The sequence below is a fragment of the Colias eurytheme genome, chromosome 28 (assembly GCF_061535395.1).
Source record: "Colias eurytheme isolate Ceu_HAF_F1 chromosome 28, ilColEury1 Martin Lab GWU primary, whole genome shotgun sequence".
Taxonomy (NCBI): domain Eukaryota; kingdom Metazoa; phylum Arthropoda; class Insecta; order Lepidoptera; family Pieridae; genus Colias; species Colias eurytheme.
Window position 1 is genome coordinate 3033493 of NC_143007.1, and position 22061 is coordinate 3055553.

Consider the following 22061-nt stretch of genomic DNA (forward strand, 5'->3'; position numbering starts at 1 on the left):
AAGCTAGTTCGTATCATAATTGCGCCATTAAAATACCTTTCTCCAAGCTTTCAATGCTAAGTAATAACTTTAGGTTTTAACATTCTACTTATGCCTAACTTGAACTTACGTCACGTCGCGATAAGTGCCCCAAATACGGGTTTTATAGTTTTTAAACGTTTTATATTGTCTGATGGATATCTGCGCTCGGAAAAGGTTGCGTGATTCGTGTGTAAGTGGCTTTTAAGTACGTTTAATTAGGTATCTCTAAATGTCTAGATCTATATAGCTATCTAGATATATAGCTTTTACTGAGACGATTAAGATATATATATATATATTTTTTTTTTGAATAAGAGAAGCCTTTCGACGATAACTTTTTACGAACTTTAGTTTGTATAAATCAATCCCTACTAATATTATAAATGCGAAAGTAACTCTGTCTGTCTGTTACGCTTTCCCGCTGAAACCTCTCAACCGATATTGATGACATTTGGCACAAACTATCTTTAGACCCTGAGAAAGAACATAGGGTACCTTTTATCAAAACACCACGCGGGTGAAGCCGCAGGTGGAAGCTAGTTTAATTATAATTTACAAATTTTTGAAGTTAAGCTGCTTTAGATGCGTAGAGAGTAAAATTTCAAAATCATGGAGTAAGGTGACTATTTTGGTATCTTTGAATCTTGCCAAAGAAAAGGCTTCACTTCTGACACATGTGCTCGGCATACACGCTCTTTTTTTACATTAACCTTTATCAGTTTTAAATAAATTTAATTATCTCTGACTTTTATTAAAGCGCAATTAGTCTCTGAGCTTTTTATCGTATTCAATTTATTTCGATAACGTCATTACGTAATGTTAATTAAGATCGATATCGATATCGATAAACGCATTACATCACTAATGCCATTGACACTGGTATTCAAAAGCCAAGTAAACTTACTGAAATGTCGCATTAACATTTAGTTTTTACCTTCATTAATGATTTATTCATTATTCATTTGACCGCCTCCTTGGTATAGTGGTTGACGTACCAAGACGTGGCGTAGAACCGAGGGGTCCAAAAAAAATGTCTCGGTCTGGCAGGACACAGAATCTTGATCACCTACTTGTCCCTAAAGAAAATCGATCAGTGAAACAGATGTACGTATAATGCATCTGCCCCTTAGCCCACTAGGGGACACGGGACGTCACATTTTTTTTAATGTTTTATTCATGTAATTGTACTATTTTTTTACTTGTGTTTGACTAAATGTTTTAATGCAGTAGTAATTAAAAATAAAATTATTGTGTATGATATTATTGTGTATAATCTTAGGGGTTTATTCTTATTCAAGTGAAACTTCTTTATCGGGGTTGGAAAAAAATTAAGTGTAACATTTTTTCGTAACGCGTGACATTTTTCCGTTACGCGCCATCCTTTTTCTTATCCCTACCACGCGTGATTCGACGTATTTCTGTAAAGTTGCATCTAGTAAATTATTTTTTGAAAAATAAGGTCATAAAGAAGTTTCACTTCTTACGTGTGCACACTAGTACACGCACACATTTTTTTAAATTAATGTTTTATGTTTAAATTTATTCACCGAATATCATACTTCGGATATGAACTCTTAGTTGTCTCGTTTTTTTATTTTTAATAAGGTCAAATTAAGCTTATATTTGTGATTTATTTATATTATTACGTATGTTAAAGGTAAAGGTAAAATAAATTAATAAATAAAACGAGAATTGTCACAAAAAAGTGAATTAAGCGCCACTGACCTATATTTGTGCTTATACGTGCATAAATAGAACATGACTCCACAAACAAACGATTTTTTGTAAAAATATCAATCGGTCCCATAGACTGATATAAAAGAAGTGATTAACCAAAGAGTCAATACCCTTCAATACCATAGACCACGAAGACATTACAAAAAAAAGAAACAAAACTATGCATTCCAATGTTCACAGACCCGTAACTTGTAGGTCAAAGCTAAATATTTTGGCGGCAAAAGGCAAGGAAAAACGTGTTCGCGTGTGTTTAACTCTAATCGTATCTGATTTTTAATTACCGTTATTAAAATATTTTTATTTGAGAGGCCAAAGTCTATTAATGTCTATGGATTTTTATTTTTTATCTGTATTCCTTCCGTGTTTGTTTTATCTGTGCTTTTAATTAGTGAGGTCGATCTTTCCCGCCTTTTTGTATTTTTGTTTTTAATTTATTAGATGCAATAATGAATATTGATTTTGTATGTACAAAATTAATGTTTACGGAATAAGAATTAACATATTTTTAGATAGTGGTTCCTTCAATGAAGGTTGTTTTACATCCGGATTCAATTATAATTTATGTACGGTTTATACAATTCGGAAATGTTATATGTATTTGATTTAAATTCAAAAATATACAGTGTATTGAAATAAAATATTAGACTTGCATCTATTTAAATAACAAAAAAGGAATAAGAAAATATAACAACAAAACAACTTTTATCCTATGACTTTTCTTGAATGGTCCTTTTTCACAATATAAATTGTGTCTTATGTAATAGTTGATGAAATTTTTCATATTTGTTTTCACCACATTAACAAAATAATCCTATCGTTTTGCAAGAAGTCACCTAGGTATATATTTAATACCGATCAGTCATAATCTAAAGACAAATAGACCGCACACTATATTAATAATTTATGTATTTATTAGTGCGTGCGGCTGTCACTGCTAAACGAATTTACCGATTTTCATGAAATTTGTTGTATGTAGATTCGAAAATTATTTAGGTTTACAATTTGTACGCTAGCTCATTCGGACTAAAGCTAGTATAATAATAAAAAAAGAGCGTGAGTGCCGAGCACACATGTCAAAATTGAAACTTCTTTGACAAGCTTAAAAGATACAAAATTCGTCGCGCTACTCCATGACGTGACGGTATTACCATGACGGGATCATGAAATTTTACTCTCGACGAGCCTAAAGAAGTTTCACTTCAAAAATTAATATACACAGTACATTCGAATCAAATGGCCACTGATGGTCAAGTGACTAACAATGCTATAATGCAAGTTTCACAACGCTTGCAGGGTGTGGCTCAGCCTTGAGGTCTAATCTAGTTTGCGGGGTAAATGTCTCGCTGTCAGGAAATGATTTTATAACTCGGTTAATTGTGATTATGAGATTGTTATATTTATAAGAATACTAGCGGTCCGCCCCGGCTTCGCCCGTGGTACATGTTTACGTTTTCTCTACATAAAAACCATCCTCATACTTCAAGGAATATAATAAAAAAAGAATTATCGAAATCGGTTCAGCCGTTCTCGAGTTATGCGCTTACCAACACATTTTGCGATTCATTTTTATATATATATATATATACTAGCGATCCGCCCCGGCTTCGCCCGTGGTACATATTTACGTTTTCTCTACATAAAAACCATCCTCGTACTTCAAGGAATATAATAAAAAAAGAATTATCGAAATCGGTTCAGCCGTTCTCGAGTTATGCGCTTACCAACACATTTTGCGATTCATTTTTATATATAAGAAGAAGAAGATCAGCTGCAGATGCTCTGGACACAGTTAGGGGTATACGTATATAGGATAGCTATTGACCTATATCTATCGAAAATGCACAGAAAATTACATAAAAATTGGTCAAGTTGCAGACTGGTTTGGAGACACTGTCAAGATAGCATGTTATTCTATTTTTTTTTAATTATCACTACAGAAAATCCTTGAAAATGTTATGAATTTGAAAGGCTATTAAGTATGTTTGAATATTCCTATTCTGACTTCTTCTTCTTTCTTATATATATAAAAATGAATCGCAAAATGTGTTGGTAAGCGCATAACTCGAGAACGGCTGAACCGATTTCGATAATTCTTTTTTTATTTTATTCCTTGAAGTACGAGGATGGTGTTTATGTAGAGAAAACGTAAATATGTACCACGGGCGAAGCCGGGGCGGACCGCTAGTTGATGAATAGAAATAGAGCTACGGGAAGCACACGCGACTAACGCATAAGCACGCACTACTTAAAAGCAAAAGAACGGAAATATCTATTAAAAAAACTGTAAAGACAATGAAATCAAAAATATTTTAGTACAGGATAGTTGTCATTTAAAGTGAAGGTTCATCAAAAATCCGAATAAAAAATCACGTCTTAACTACTCTCTCAACGTAGTCACTTGTAATCTATACGTATACTAATATTATAAAGCTGAAGAGTTTTTTGTTTGAACGCGCTAATATCAGGAACCACTGGTCCGATTTGACAAATTATTTCGGTGTTAGTTAGCCCATTTATCGAGAAAGGCTATATATCACGCTAAGACCAACAGGAGCAGAGTACTGCGGGTAAAACCGCAGTCAAAAATATTTTAGTACTGGATAGCTGTTGTCATTTAAAGTGAAGGCATATAACATCACGCTACGACCAATAGGATCAAACTATCAATAAAAAATCCTATTGAAACAACTCGCCTAACGTAGTCGCTTGTAATAAATAAATATACAAGTACAAATAATTGTTTCTAATCTCGTAATACGAGTTTATCACCGCGAGTTTCGCCATTTAACAAGCAAGGTCACACAGGACAGGGGTCTCACAATTATTTTAATTATTTACGTGTGTATGTACACGCTTTGATTGTCCAATCGTCTGTCATAACTGTGGGAACGTTTTGCAATGTGACGATAATGTTGCTTTTTAATTTGATTGCGTTTTACGCAAAACTAGAAATGGTTAAAAGAAATTATATATAAAGTTTTTTTCTATTCCGTACTTAAAGCATGAAATTTAAATCATTATGATCGCAATTCCAATTGAAAATTCCCATAGAAATGAAATGTGCGGTGAACCGCCGTAAAAAGTAGGTCGTAACACTCTAGGCGCCTAACCAACATAAGCTACAATAATCACTCCATTGTGACGTGAAAGAGAGACAAACGAACACACTTTCGCATCTATAATAATATTTTATATTAGTTAGTACATATTTGAACATAAACAAAAAATTTCAACTATTACGTAAGTGCAGAGGTAAACACAATCTAGACAGAAAATGGTGTTAATGCTAAACATTTTAGGATAAAATGTTATAAGTTAATTAAAACAAATATTGAATACTTCAGCATGCAAATTGATTACCTATTGAATAAAGATTTCATAAATAATTCATTCAATTAATAAAGTAATGATTTATCATATGTTTCAATTCTGCATCTTTGATGAAGGTTTGGTTTATAATTCTGCCAAGTGCCACAGCCCAGAAGCAGCACAGAATTATTAAAAAAAAATAGATATTAAATGCATATATATTATCTTGTTACAGAGGAACAAAATGAGCAGAAGAGGCGGCGCCCGCGCGACATCTCGCTGGCAGAACCACCGCACACGATGGAGATTGCGCAGATCCTCATGTCTCTGTTGCACGCGTGGGGGCTGGACCCGGACCTCGATAGGGTGTGCGAGTCGAAGCTGGGACTCTTGAGACCAATGGTAAGTTTAGTGGAGATGTTAATTGAATAGTTTGTTGTGCAAATGTCGCTGTAAATGATAGAAAAGTGGCAGATCCTCATGTTGCTGTTGCACGCGTGGGGCCTGGATCTGGTTTATTGAATATGCTGTTATGAATATGGTCAAGTGTTCCTTTACCTGCTTTGAAAGACGTAAGGTGTTTTGATGAGGTTCGAGGTGAGGAATACTAAGGTTACATCCGGTTATAACTTTTTCTGTTTTGTACTGGTACAAGTATTACGCTACACTCAAAGAGAAATATGAAGCAGTACCTAATCATTCTTTTATTCTCTAGAGGACTACATAATATGTCTTAACCTCGAAAACAAAAGTTTTTCAATTTTTATTAAGCGACAGTCAAATATCAATTATGAAAAAGTAAGTAGTCTTTATTCTCTATCTTTACATACGTTTAGTTACTTTTCTTGACATTAAAATTTGTTCAATGCTACCCTAATGATTATAGGTGCCAGTATGTTTCGGCGTGGTGTCCCGTCACGGGCACATGTCGGTCCAACTGCCGACATGGCTCGGCGGCTGGCTGGACACATTCGGTCCGGTACCGGAGGACGCAGCGTTACTTGCGTCCAACCTGCCGCCGGAGTTGGTGCGACAGGAGCGGTTCACGCGGTGAGTGTGGGCAGATAGACATATAGACATGGACATAGATAGGCATTGTTTAGAAGATTTAAGAAATTTAAGAAGATTTTATGATAAATTTTGTATGTTATATTTTTTGGCAATAAATTAATTTTCTTTATTACTTTCAAAAATAGCTTCTACAGATAATTTGGCCGGCTCTTATCAGTAGGAACTGCATTTGGATCAGGAGGTCAATACATCTATGTAATGTGACAATTCAAAAGCACTTCTAATGGAAGTTTACTTGGATAAATATAAATTTGAGTTGAACAATGCCTTTTTATGGTGGGAAATGCTCCTGCATACGCCTTCGGGGGCCTTCGGGGAAAGTTGAACAGCGCCTGACCTACCTAATTTCAGATTTTAACCATAACCAATTAAATTTTTCAGCCTATTCACATCGAAACTGCACTGGGAGTTAAGCACAACTCTTACCACTAATCACTTGCTCTCCATAGTGGCGTTAGCAAATACACTAATGTCGATGAGCAACGCTAGCTTCGTGCCGGAGCAAGAAGTTAATAGGAGGATGCATCGGTAAGTTTGGACAAATATTCCTTGGAAAATTAGGACCTTTTTACACCAGCAATACAACTTTCTAGTTAGTAGCCTAAAAAAGGGTATTTACCCCTTGAATTTCTCTAATTAACTAGAAGTGTTTTACACCGCCTCAATACAACAAGTATTTTCAAGTTAAAAGCCTAAAAAAGGGTATGTACCCTTGAATAATGGCCACTATTAGCAGTCTTAGCTGCGTTTGTATCATCTTCTTCGTCTTCATAGATGCTTCATGAAATATGAACCGTTTTTCATGTTTTGGACATATTTAAATGTAAAAGGCAATTCTTATATTTTTTTAATCAATAATCTTCCCTCTTATTTCATAAGATCCATCTATGCACATAAAAGTCTAGTTTGTAAAAAAACTCAAAAACAACGATTTATATTAAAATTTTGTGTCATTTTGGTTTTTGTTAGTTCTGCGAAAAGGTCGTAGAGGATTTCAATTCAGTATGTCTAAGATAAGTAAATTCTTTTATTTTTAGTCCTACAACCCGCACATCATCGTGGGGTGGTGATGAAGAAAGGGAGGAACAGTTGGCAGCACAGCAAGCGCACATCAAACAAGGCTGGTCCTTACTGGCAACTTTGCATTGCGTGTTGCTGCCCGATAAGGTTGTGGCGGCTGGTAAGTTTTGAGATGGATTTTTTTGGTTGAATTTTAGTGGTAATTGAGGGTTGTACTAGTAGGTATGTCACATATACATATGTAAGATTAAAAGCTCAACAGATTCTTCATATATAGAGCTCAAATTTTTGGTTAGGTAGAAACGTTTCAAGCATTGTTTTTTATTATATGAAACATATGCAAATATTCCTCTGAAATTAATTTCAATCTAAAATTCTATAAACACAAAATTATGAACTTCTAAACAAATATAAATTAAAAAGTACCATTTTACATCTGTAGCTTCTCAAAGAAGTCTAATTGAATAAATAAATGTTTGTGCTAGAAACCTTTTAAACAAGAAAAAAGGAGAAATATTAAAACGAATTTTTAAAATAAAAAGAAAGAGTTGTGGCAAATAACTTCTTAAAATCTTCCAGGAGCCAAAAACTTCAAGCGTCCCCAAGTAGAAATGTTAGCTCGCAGATGGCAACACCACTGCCTCGAAGTGAGGGACGCTGCTCAGGCACTGCTGCTCGCTGAACTTGCCAGGTGAGAGAAATGTAGTCCCGAATATATTATGGGTGAAGATAATGTAATGGTATGGGGCAGAAGAATATTAAAAATATGTTGTACTGAAAGTTCTTTTTCATCGGAAAAGGGGAAGAGGAAAAAGAAAATATTAATTGCCGTCACAACATATTCTATGCAAAATTTAATCAAAATTAAGTAAATCTTTAAACAAAAATTATTTAAATTAAAAAAAATTGTTAAACATCTGGGTGTCGTATAACGTAAAATATCACATTTCTCAAAAAAACAATTAACAAGAACGATATGAAACGAATAAAAAAGAATTAATTACCTAAAAAATGAGAAGACCTAACCACCCATGTGTATATTGCAAAGTAAGTTAATTATTTATTTATGACAAACGCTTACAAATTTAAAATAATATTGCAGGCTAGGACCAAAAGGGCGCAAGTCGCTAGTGGATAATTGGGCGCAATATTTACCCTTATATACTCACACGGAAAGTATCAACCCGCAAGCCGCGGCAAAGGAACCCGCGGAGAAATTGGCTAGGGACGTAAGTATTAAGACCATAGATTGGGCATAGATTAGAGAGTAGTATTGCAAAAAAATAAGATCAACTGAGCGCAATACTTGCCTCTGTAAAAGGAACCCGTTGAGAAATTGGCGAGGGGTGTTAGTTTTGGTTGGAATAATCATTAAATATTTGATTGATATGACAGGTAAAGATACGAGGGTCGTGACAATTTCTTTAAATAAAAATTGGATTCTTTGAATAATTAAAAATGCCTTTAATCTTAATTTATATAAGGAATATGTTCTAATTTGTTAAGTTTTCTGGGAAATCGTCTGAATTGGAGTAATAAAAGGTTTTTATCGTCCTCCGCGCCGTTTTCCAAGCAAATTATATTTACTAGAGACAAAATTCAAAATTAGTTTCATAATACATGCAAATTTTATCTCTATCTAGAATAACCAACTCTTACAGCAAGACGAAGAGTTCGAAGAGGAAGAGGAAGAGATTGTGCGGAAGCCATCTTCTATCGCGGAACTAAAGCGGAAACAGACCACAGCCGTAGTGTTGTTGGGAGTTATCGGCGCGGAGTTCGGACAGGACATCACTAGTGAAAGTAAATACATATTAATTTATTAAAAAAATAAATATTTTAGGATCATTTACACGGTCTGATTAACATTAACACTTACACTAATACTAACACTAACGCTAACACTAACATTTACATTTACATTTACATTTACATTTACATTTACATTTACATTTACATTTACATTAACATTAACACTTATACTGATACTAACGCTAACGCTAATTGTTAAATTAATTATATGAATAATCTAATAAACAATAATTAATTATAGGCGGTGGTAACAAGAGACGCAAAGACGGTGACAGTAGGAAAGGCTCTATTGTTGAAGGTATGTTATTAATAGAAGTAGAACATCGTATTAAAAAGCCCAGTTTAACCAAAACATACATTGAATGTAATAACTAATAACAATATATTACAACTAGCTTCCGACCACGACTCTGTACGTGCATCCCCGTTTTCCCCGTTCCCGCAAGAATTTCGGGAAATCCTTTCTTAGCGGATGCCTATTTCCTAACACCTACCTGCATGCCAAATGTCAGCCCGATACGTCCAGTGATTTGGGCTGTGCGTTGATAGATCACTATATCAGTCACCTTTGAGTTTTATATATATAGATTTAGGTACATAAAACTGAAAGAATCCCGCGTCGTGAATTTTTATATTATGCTTTATATTTTATAAATGTTTCTTTTATAAAGCATTTTAATCCATACTAATATTATAAATGCGAAAGTAACTCTGTCTGTCTGTCTGTTACTCAATCACGCCTTAACTACTGAACCAATTTGCATGAAATTTGGTATAGAGATATTTTGATACCCGAGAAAGGACATAGGATAGGTTTTATCCCGGAAATCCTACGGGTTTTTCTTTGAAAACGCGGGCGAAGCCGCGGGCGGAAAGCTAGTACTATATAAAACTAAATATCATATTTTTTTCAAACTAAATATCATAAATTTATTCCCATTTTCAGGTTTCACGCTAAGTTCCTCAAATAACTTAGCTCGTCTAACAGCGTTAGCGCTAACACACCTACTGCTTGCGCCCGGGTCTCCTCGCCTCCCGGCACATACACCACTGCGTCGTGCTGCAGTTGATCTGCTGGGTCGTGGGTTCGCGGTTTGGGAACCGTATCTGGATGTTAGTCATGTGCTATTGGGTAAGCGAAAAAATTAAAGAAAAATATGTTAGTTAAGTTTTTTTGAGTGGACCAAGTACCTTGTGGGACCCCTTATGTCTTGACGAGTACATGCATCACGAAAAATTAAAATTTGGGTCAAGTATAGATCCCTGTGGCACTCGTTGTGTGAATTAAATAGAATGGACCCAGGACCGGTCCTAGTGGAACTCCGACTAAAACTAGAAGCAGTAAGTTATAAAATAAATAAATAATCATAGGTACAAATTTAATAAATCAATGATATTCTTGTAACTTTTAATGTTTCACAATTTGGATTACTTCTAAAAACTGTAACAGACATAAACACATAAAGTGAAAAATACGTTATTACCTAGATTCTAATTATAATTATTAAATTCCAGGTCTGCTAGAAATGTGTTCAGACGCGGACAAGTTAGTGCCGTCCATGACATATGGGCTGCCGTTAACAGCACAAGCTGATTCGTGCAGGACAGCAAGGCATGCCCTCACGCTGATCGCTACGGCTAGGTCAGTTTATATTACTTTTATTAGTGGCACAACGTAGGGTCCTAATGACCGCCTCCTTGGTACAGTGGTTGACGCGTGAGCGTAGAACCTAGGGGTCCTGGGTTCGAACCCGGTGGAGACGAAGAAAAAAAAATGTCTCGGTCTGGCAGGACACAGAAGGCTGATCACCTACTTGTCCCTAAAGAAAATCGATCAGTGAAACAGATGAATGGATAATGCATCTGCCCCTTACCCCACTAGGGGACACGGGACTTCACTTTTTATTAGTACTCAACTTAAAGCAAAAGCATTAAATACTACTACCCACATTAAGAAAAGAAGACTCGGTAAATACTAAGCAGTCTAAATGGGTACGATCGCTGAGATACAATGAAGTTTTATACAGATTCTAATTCTATTTTGGTATATATACCGTGTCATAATTAGCTAAGTAAAAAGCGGAAATTATACAAACAAACAGGCACTTCAATATTATTATATAAATTATGGATGATATTCAAAGGGGTGCATATTTCATTCCCATTGGGTACAAACGATTCCTTGTTGATTTGATTTATTTGGTCTTATTTGTTTTAAACTTTATACTTGGCACCCACCAACGACTTTAATACCAAAATATCTTAAGAGCAAACAAAAGAACCGTTTTTCCATACAAACGTAGTCCCCTGTTTCCTCCCTGGATTGTGCCACTAGAGCAACATATTTTTTACTAGCTTTCCACCCGCGGCTTCGCTCGCGCAGTCAAAGAGAAACCCGCATAGTTCCCGTTCCCGGGGGATTTCCGGGATAAAAACTATCCCGGGGTAAAAAGTAGCCTATGTCCTTTCTCGGGTATCAAAATATCTCTATACCAAATTTCATGCAAATTGGTTCAGTAGTTTAGGCGTGATTGAGTAACAGACAGACAGACAGAGTTACTTTCGCATTTATAATATTAGTATGGATTTAAAAATTGCGGGACGTAGCGTTTGCGGCGGTACTGGTCGGCCGCCCGGCTATATATTTTATACCCGTGCGAAGCCGGAGCGGGCCGCTATGTTTTTATATACAACGTTTAAAGTTTTTCTGTAGTGTATTTAGTATCAGCATTGCACCCGTGCGAAGCCGGGGCGGGTCGCTAGTATTGTATATAGTAAATTATTTTTTGAAAATTAAGGTCATAAAGAAGTTTCACTTCTTACGTGTGTACACTAGTACACGCACACATTTTTTTATTTATTATTTATTATTACACAGACCGGCGGCGTTCATAACAACAATGGCTCGCGAAGTGGCCCGCTGTGCAGCAGCAGCGGCCGGTGCTGCTCCGGCGCCCGCTGCTCTCGCGCTGCAGCGGGGCAGAGCAGAGGTGCTGCGTGGTATCGAGCTGCTTATCGACAGGATGCACGCGGAGGTCGCCGAGCTGCTTGTGGAGGTGAGCGGGGGGGTACATAGCTGCCGCTGATGGGGTCACGGATGAATTCTACACATACGGCCGTGGCCCCGTCGTTGATGCGGCTTGACGGAACACAGTGGGGTTTTGGTCGGTAGGAATCCAACATAACCTCTTCCCCGGAGGCCGTGGGTATCTATGCAAGATTTCCCCACTAAAAAAAAGGGGGGGATACATAGCGCGGCCCGTTTGTAGATCGTGCTGCAAAAATGTGGAGGAAGGAAGGTGGAATTCCTCCATCGAAAAAGGGATCCTCGACCAGTCTACTCGACTGGCCGTTAAGGCCCCGATGTTGGAAAGTTGAATATATTATGCTCTGTAGCGAAAACTTGCGCGATTCAGAGCGAGGTGTCGCTACAACAAAAAAGCCTATACTAGACTTCCTACTAATATTATATTGGTTCTATAAGTTCGTTAAATCCCTTATATAAGTTTTAGGTATTATTATAATAATTTTAGGTAATCATAAGTCTTCCTATAGCTACAGAAACCACTATGGGATTACCTGACATTCGCTGCTAATCAAGTCAATTAATTCGAATATAATAATATGCATATTCTTTAGAGTTATTTGCGTGGTTCAATGACCATTTACATAGGGATGAAGTAAACTACACTAGTATAATGCTAGTTACCTTTTTATATTCTTAGAGAAATCACTACTACAAAGGAAGATACTAGTTCTTTATAAACTTCATTGTATCCACTAGTTATAAAAATAAATACATAATCTAACCATATTATTTATATCTCCAGGTGATGGACATAATCCTGCACTGCGTGGACCAATCACACCTCAAGAGCAAGGGACTGAACGAAGTGTTCCCGGCGATATGTAGATACAATCAAGTGTCGCACTGCCCGGCTACCAGGAGGATCGCAGGTTCGATGATTTTTAACTAATTATAATTTTATTTATGGTTTGTATATATATAAATATGTTTTGTCCGTCTTAATTGTAAAAATTTAAATATTATTTTTGTTTGTAGCTACTTAATGGTTTTATAAATGTTTGTGTATTTCACGTTGAAATTGAGATTCCTGTATGATTTCTGTGTAGATAGTTAGGTGGCTAGGATATATTGGCTTCTTTTACACCTTATTCTCATGATCGTTGCTTTTGACCACGCGGGCCAAAGTGTGCAAAGAGATAGAAGCTATGAGAAATAAGTTGTAATAAAAATCCTATCTATAGATTGTTAAGCAATTACTTACTTGCGATATTTTTGACAATAAATTGATTATTTTCCAATTTTTGCGTAAGTTAACTAGCGTAACTGTATTTTCATTGGTGCTAAATGAAGGGTGGTTAACCGTTATTTCTATGCGTGTTCGCGGATGGCTTCGCTGTTTATGAACCTATTTTTACGACTTTTCTGTGTTACTAAAATGTTACTATTTTTAATGTATATTATTATTCCACAGTGGGCAGTCACACAGGCCAGCTGGCTATCTACGAGCTACGTGCTGGTAGATGCCAGTCGCTAACTGCGCACGCCGGGCCAGTAACTGCGTGTGCGTTTAGTCCGGACGGCCGATATCTTGTGTCGTACGCTACTGCGGATAATCGACTGTCCTTCTGGCAGACTAGTGCCGGTTAGTTTAAGTTTATTATAGAACACTAGTTTTCCGCCCGCGGCTTCGCCCGCGTTTTCAAAGAAAAACCCGCATAGTTCCCGTTCCCGTGGGATTTCCGGGATAAAACCTATCCTATGTGTTAATCCACGCTGCCCTCTATATGTGTGCTAAATTTCATTGTAATCGGTTCAGTAGTATTTGCGTAAAAGAGTAACAAACATCCATACATCCATACAAACTTTCGCCTTTATAATAGTAGTAGGACTAGCAAACCGGGCGTACTCCGTTTCGCCACCAGAGACACCTTTTCTTTGCAATAAACCTCACGGAGCCCGAGACCTTTCCAGCGAATGCAAAACCGTGGAAATCGGTCCGTGCGTTCTGGAGTTATAGCGTCAGGAAGGAAAACCCGACTTATTTTTATATAGTAGATAATTGAAATTGAAAAACCTTTAAAGTCTAGAAGGATCATGCTGGACATATGTTACAAGCTGACCAAGGTATACCACCGCGTATGGGAGTGTCAATCGATACTTTGCCAAAGTTTACAGACAAATATAGATGACAAATGAAAGGAATGCTTGTTTGTGCCTGGCAACGGGTAACTTTACAGGTAGACATATACACCACTGTAATTAGTTCTAAGGTTTCCTGTCTGTAACTTTATTGACGTGTTAAATAAATAAATAAATAATATAAATACCACGCCAACAACGGTGCTGGTCTTCATAAATCTGCTCTTTACTGCAGATAATAATAATGGAAGTAATCGCTATTTAGCGATAAGACCGCCATTTGTTTTAATTTATAATTAGATTAAGTTCCTAGTTAAGTTATTTCAGAAAAAAAGTATGAATATATAAATAATAGTTTAATTGAAATCTTCCATTAATATTTTTTCATTTTACATTTTATGTAAGCAATTTAATGAATATTTCTTTATTGTAATAATTAAATATAAATTTTCCAGGTATGTTCGGTCTCGGCGCGGCACAAACGCGCTGTGTAAAATGCTACAGTACAGCACCAATGGCGGACGTAGCGAGATTGAACCCGGCGCGACTTGCAAGACTCGTGTGGAGTTCCTCACGTTCCGTTACACTCATGCTGGCTGATGGCTCGGAAACTAGGTTTAATATATAAATGACTAGATTTTCTTTGAAGAAAAAGCCCCATAGTTCCCGATCCCGTGGAATTTCCGGTTAATGTTAATCCAAGATACCCTCTATATGTGTATGTCGGTTCTGTAGTATTTGCGTGAAAGAGTAACAAACATACACAAACACATCCATCCTCACAAACTTTCGCCTTTATAATAGTAGTAGGATATAGTAGGACAGTACCCTGAAATCTTAAATGTCGGAAAGGTGTACTTAATGTACCCGTAGTATATGAAATATTGAAAAAGGTGGGCGTTACTAAATGTACCCTAACTATGTGCATCCTAAAAATATATCCTGTAGAGATGGTTCAATATATAAATGTATTAAAATATCAAAAGATGAATGTTACTGAATGTACCCTAAAGAGAAGAAATAAATTACTCTAAAAATGTGTGTTGCAAAATGTACCCTAAGTATGTGTACTCTAAAAATTTATTTCTGGCCTATAGAAAATGAGGTTCAATGTATAAATAAATTAAAATATCATAATCAAAGTGTTAGAAATTTGTATGTTAGTAAATGTACCCTACGTATTAATCCAAGTATATAAAAATTATATGCGTAAAATGCTTTATATTGTTAATTTCTTCCCGTATCGGTTAAAACTTTTATATTTGCATAGAAATTCATTTAGACCTCCAAATTTCTATTCTATGGTGAAAACTTGCGTCCCTTAAAATTATGTGATGACTCTTTTTTATTAAATAAAGGGAACTATTAAATAGATATTTATGTAAACACTAGCGGTCCGCTCCGGCTTCGCCCGTGGTACAAGTTAACAATTTCTCTCCATAAATACCATCCTCGTACTTCAAGGAATATAATAAAAAAAGAATTATCGAAATCGGTCCACCCGTTCACGCGTGATGGCGTGACCAAGAGAAATAGGGATTCGTTTTTATATATAGAGATACTATGTTCTTGACTACAGCTTTGCATGCATTAAATATAGTTACTTCGCTATGTTTATCTTATATCTTTTTTAAAATCTTATATCTGTCTTTCTTTTGCTATCTTTTCATTCCAATTATTGTAAATAAGTGATACTTACTACTTATTATTTAGCTTAAATAAAAAAAAAAATATTTTTGTTATAACTTATTTTAATTATTTGTTGTCTGTATGTATGTGTAAAAAAACAAAATTAGGTATGATATTATATTATTTTACATTGTTACGCGTTTTCGTTGTTTTTAACAGTATTATAATATTATGAAATACGACTTTGTATGTATTTTGATTAAAAAATATATAGATATGTTATAAAAAAAAATCATGGAATTAAAACTATTTTAGGCGTTTTGTTTATAAATTGGTTATGTTTAATTGAAATAAATTCTTGAGTGTTGCTTTTTATTATAAGTTTGACTGCCTTGCTTAAAAAGCTTACTCAATTTTAAGTTTGACTTTTTCTTGTCACAGAGATATTTTATTAATATTTTTCAAATTAACTTCGATTACATGTATTTATAAACAAATTTATCATATTATGTACCTGTATCAAGAAATTTTACCAGTTGGCAAATCGTTTAGAAATAATTGTATTGTATTGGAAATTGTAATCATTCTTTATTGTTATAAGTACATATATTAAATCAAATGTTATATTGATGTTAAATAAAGTATTCTTCGGAAATGTTGTTTTATTTTGTAACCTACAATTTTTCGTTTTTTTCCTGTCTGTACTGGCTAAAGTCACCTACACAAATACACACACACACATACGTATTATAAATATACTGAATTTTGCTAATTTATTATAAGACTAGAGTCATTTTAAATTATTTCGTCTATTTAACTAAACTGCATATAGAAAAGAAATATTAATAGTCTAAAATACAATATATGAATATCACATCATATTGTACATTCTTTATTCCATTTCAATGCTTTTTAAATTTTTGAAAGATAAAGAAATAGCCTTGTAGTAGTTTTTATAACAGCGCCATCTATTGAGTAATGTTTATACTACGTCAATAAATAGCTTTGGGTTGCTGTTATCAACAACAAATCTTTATTTAGTTCTTATATTTCATAAGAGATGGCGCTTTAATAAAAACTTAGTTGAATGGAGAGAGTGTTAGAGAGTGCTACTTTTTTCAATAGTTCCTAAATATTTTTGAAGATGTCGCTGAAAAATGTGTTTTTAATGCAATAGTGGATATATTATAATATTAATAAATATAATTATTTTCAACAAAAACCTATACCTACTTATCTAACGCTTTCAAATTTTCAAAACTGGATAAATAATAAATTTTTAAATAGGACCAACCACAAGGTGCTAACTAGCTTTCAAATAAAAAAAAAACAAAATCGGTTCATCCAGTCGATAGCTCTGACAAGCCAAATTAATCGGATTGAAAACCTCCTAACATAGCATTACCATAGAAATCTAAATAACAAGACACTGTTATTTAGATGTTTTCTATGAGCATTAACCAAGCCTTTACTTTATTTTCATAGGCTTTGCGCGAAAAAAACAATTTCCCGACTGTATGTTTGTTTGTATGTTACATAAAGCGATAAAATCAATAATTGTATTGCAGTATTGGTCAACTATTATTAATAAAGCTCTAGCTTAAAATGTAGCCTTTATTTACATTCATTAGAACTTTTGACCTACCACATGAAGTAATGAGCAGTAGCTTCTATACTAAACGTTAAAAGCCAAAAGGTTATGTAAACGTAAAGTGTATATTATAAATAAGTATATGTATATAGTTCATTGTTTAAAATAAATCTTTGAAGTTCCCGATTGACTTTGAAAAATATGCTTGTTGCCACCAACAATTAAGCCGAACCTCTGAGATACGTACGCATCTAATGACTGTAATTATACTTATTTTATTAAAACAAAATCTAACCTCAAAGTCGGGCCCTCAGGCAGAACGCTGTAAGTTGGCGCCACTGTAACTTTGACAGGAAATATCGTCATCGGTACCGTAAAATGGGGTGAAAAGGGACAAAATCGAACTTGTCATTGAAATTAATCGATGTTGTAGGACGAATGCAATATTGATAACTCTTTCCAAGGGTTTCCGGCAGTTAATACTTTTCGTAAATGTTAAAAATATCCCCAAAATTAGTTAAAATTTAGATATTTTAAGAAAAATATAGGCTGTCCCTATTCATACTTGAAGTGGGGCGACCTGGAACGAGACATGGGTAACTTGGGAAAAACTAGTAGGGTTGACTCTTTCCTATTTAAAAAAAAAGAACTAATTACCTTATGCTAAAAGTTTAATTTTCTTCATTAAATTTAAAATTTTTGGAAATAAAAATAATACAATAAATCCAAAATCTTTTATTGTACGCTAAAAACGTTAAAACCGATCGACTTCGATATCTTGCAGAAAGCTACTTAGCGTTATAATATTATTACAAAAACTCTGTAAAAATGTGCATACATGTTTATCTTTTTCGTCAATTTTCTAAAAAAATGATGAACCAATTTTGATAAAAGTTATTATGAGGCCTGCTCTGATGATACAACAAAAAAATAATCAAAATCAATTCACGATAATGACGGAGTAATAGCGCCACATACAAACCAAACAAAAAACATACAGTCGAATTTAGAACCTCCAGGTTTTATTTAAGTTGAAAAAAAAGCGTAAAGAAATTCACAGAATAAAGAAACCTATAAAAGTAAAATATTAAAATGTATAAAACAACGAAGACCCATATATTGTTAGTTAAACACACTACGTAGTTACTTTAATATTTTGTTTGTAGGCTTGTTTTTTAAATGATACAAGTTCGTACCTATGTACAGATGCTTGTATATAAGTTTAAAATAAATAAAATGAAAATGCCTTATTTTAATAAAAAGTGAAATCATGCAAAACAATGCGGTAAAATGTTCAATTCATGTTGTAGCAGCCCTGACCCTATTCAAACTTTACCGTTCCTAATCAACTTTCATATGTCCCTATTTACCAAGTATAGGCGACTCTATTTGTACTTTAGCCGTCCCTTTTCACCCCGTTACCGTATTTATTCACCTCGAAAAATAAATAATCCCAGAGGTTTTAAAGAAAACGATCTCAAACAAAAACTATGTAAAATCTAGACTTTTCTCTTTTTGTGTAGCTTCTTAAAGATATTATATCGTTGGCTAACTCCACACGTTGTCAAAAAAACACTTGAATTTCCAAAAAACGGTCAACTTATGGGACAATACCGCAACCTCACATCTACAGTCTTATTAGAAAAAAGATTTTTGACACCTTTTACTAACTTCACAACGCTTCGGTGTTGCCAGTTAGAAGATAATATATTCTACTTTTAGAAGAAAAAAAAGGTAGCAATTGGAAGTTCTTGTTTTTTTATTTTGTGGCTTCGAAACTAGATTCCTCGATTTGACCCTATTCACCCCTGAGTCCTTATTCACCCCGTTTTACGGTATAGATAATTAATAGTCGTGATTTTGGCGGGCTTTTTGACGTGAGCAATTCGGTTTAGAACTATAGATGGTAATTATGTAGGTAATTTTTTAATGATTGTGTGTTTGTAATAGAAAGGTCTATAGAGTATTTAAAAAGTGATTAGGTACTAACATATTGTATTATGTAATTGAATCTGCTATTATTCAAAGATACTTCATGGTATAGAGCGAAATTCAGAACGATATAAATATTAGGTATTTTATGAATCAACTTGGATGCTTTGCAATGTATTTTTAGACATTTTCTAAAACCTGAAATCTATCTAGATCGCACTCGCATGATAAATTTCATTAAAATAATTGAAGTTTATCTCGTTCTTAACTCTGAAGGTAAATTATATTCTGATTCTTACAACTTCCCGTTTACCTAAACATCCACTCATGAAAGCAACACTTCATTAGTTTTTCGGGATATGATAAAATCTTCTAGAATTCTACTGAAGTAGGTAAGATGAAGAGATTAGGCGATTTTTTGTGTGTCAAATACCTATCTAATCTAATATGATAATGATATCATGTGATAACTTTACATAAGCCAAGTACCTATTGTATTTGCTTGATCATTTTTATTTGACTTAAACTGACTGAAATTATAAATACATACTTACATCTAACTCATATACAGAAATACTACATGAATGAACCTAAAATTCGCGACCAATAAAAATAATAACAGGCCCAAATCTCCAATACCATTTCTCCTTTGTTTACGCCGACTCAACAGGTAAAAGTTATTTTTTGAGCTCTACAGCACGCGAGCGTCGGGCGCCAACACCATCTCTGTTATTTTTTTTATTCCGCGGTTAGGTTTAGGCTGTGGTAACCATAGATTAGAATATACGTAAACTGTAGATGCGTATTTTTGTGTAAACTCTTTTTTATGAGGACGTGTTAGAGAGAAAGTTGAGAAAAATGTTTTAAGGATACTGCAATTAAGGAATGATAATAAATTTAGTAGGGACATTAGAATCAAGCTGATTGTATGAAGTAGGAATATAGTAGTGCAGTGTACTTATTATCAAACCTAGGTTTAAAAAATATTTACAATTATTTAATGTAAGTACCTGATACTTACTCAGAGTGTAATAAAGGCAATAAAACACATTTTGAAACAATCATATTTATATTTTTTCACATAAAATCTTGAAATTATCATCTCCGTCCTAATTTTACAAAAAGTTTGGTCATAACAGCTAAGCATAGGATAAGCCGCGGGCGAAAGAAGTCAGTCAAAAGTCACGCGCCCAAAGTTGGATGTAAAATAAAAAAAAATATACAATAAAAAATAAAAAAATAAAAGGGTCGTGAATGATATAGTTTTTTCGGTAAATTAGAGATTTGGGGCAAAGTTTTTTAAAAAGAAATTGCGTGTCGGACATTTTGTAATGATACGTCTGGTTTGATTTTCGGAACTTTTCGTGTGTATGTTTCTTTTTTTTTCTAGCCCCGGCTTAGGTTCAGTTATTAAGTCAATTATAGATTATTTTGGATTCGAGTTAACGTTTGATTCTGTGAATGCAGTTTATATATGGAGCATTAGAAAAATGTCGGATGGATATTGATTCATTTATTTTACTTAGATTTAGTTTATAAATAAATTTTCTCTCTTCCGTGCTGCTATTGCAGGATTTTCTTTTAGTGAAAACTTTATAGTTATTTTTCAACAATAGTTATTTTATCCATAACTGAAAATCATAGGTACCCCATTAATGTTTTTATTGACATTTCCTTCTAAAAAATATTTTTTTTGATAGATATCATGCTTTAATATTTACATTTTAAGTCATGAAAACATAGAAAAATTGACGGAAAGAAGTGCACAAACAATAAATTAGGTCTTTATATGTATAAGCTCTATGTGGCTCTACATTTTACAAATATTTGTTTAAAATGTGTATTTCGTTTAATTTATTTAGTTGGAAACTTTGATAAACTTTCAGGATATCAAAAATCTTAATTATGTAAGTACTTGCAACGGTTCGATATTTTTTTTTATTAAGTATAGTAGAATATAGGAAATATCCTAAACATTATGTACTTTAATCTCAAGAGAACAATGCAAGCAAGATAGCGTAGACGAAACATAGTATTTGCTAACTTTAGTAGGTAAAAATTAGGGTACCTACCAACTTAATAGTTTTTATGGTCTTTGGTTTTACCAAAGCCTTTTACTTTAAAAGAAGAAGAGTCAATACTCGCAACATTACCTTAATTATTTCCGACGATCTTTTTACAATTCCACATCAATAATTCATGAATTAGTGTTGCCATTAATTAAATTATTACCTATACACTAACGCCTTGGCCGCGGGCGCTTTGTTCGAAAAAAAAAAGTTAAAACGTCAAAGCGTATAGCTTTGGCGCCACTGACACTCCATTCGTAGATCGACCACGCCTTCGGCGCCAAACCCTATTAGATGTCCATCTAATACATTGAATACATTGCTTGTTTTGTATGAACATTTGAAGATGGAAGCTGGGAGCAGCCAGCATTGTATAATTGCATTTATTTTCTATTTCCGCAAATAAGTAGAGATTTGGACAACGACGAAGTTTAATTTCTGGTTTGTATTATATCTATAAGAAACCGCTCCTGTTTGCCTTAGCGTGATGATATAGCCTTCGTCGATAAATAGCCTATATACCTAACACCGAAATAATTTTTCAAATCGGACCAGCAGTTCCAGAGATTAGCGCGTTCAAACATACCTAGGTACTCTTCAGTCTTCAGCTTTATATTATTAAGTATAGATAAATAGGTACAAATGTAAAAAGATGTAGAGTTTGTTTGTTTGAATGCAGTCATCTCGGGAACTATAACTCTCA

General features: G+C 34.3%; 1 protein-coding gene across 1 annotated transcript in view; it reads left to right on the forward strand.

The window, feature by feature from the left end:
- Nucleotides 1-14850, forward strand: part of Rbcn-3B (WD repeat-containing protein Rbcn-3B) — a 107610-nt gene extending 92760 nt beyond the window's left edge. The window contains exons 20-33 of the mRNA XM_090117429.1: nt 5303-5469; nt 5954-6117; nt 6520-6666; nt 7176-7318; nt 7738-7849; nt 8261-8387; nt 8820-8961; nt 9212-9268; nt 9917-10102; nt 10486-10612; nt 11849-12026; nt 12801-12927; nt 13470-13640; nt 14593-14850. Of these exons, the coding sequence (XP_089973555.1) occupies nt 5303-5469; nt 5954-6117; nt 6520-6666; nt 7176-7318; nt 7738-7849; nt 8261-8387; nt 8820-8961; nt 9212-9268; nt 9917-10102; nt 10486-10612; nt 11849-12026; nt 12801-12927; nt 13470-13640; nt 14593-14765 (2021 nt within the window). The 3' untranslated portion in view covers nt 14766-14850. The remainder of the gene's footprint in view (nt 1-5302; nt 5470-5953; nt 6118-6519; nt 6667-7175; nt 7319-7737; nt 7850-8260; nt 8388-8819; nt 8962-9211; nt 9269-9916; nt 10103-10485; nt 10613-11848; nt 12027-12800; nt 12928-13469; nt 13641-14592) is intronic.
- The last annotated feature ends 7211 nt before the right edge of the window (nt 14851-22061 follow it).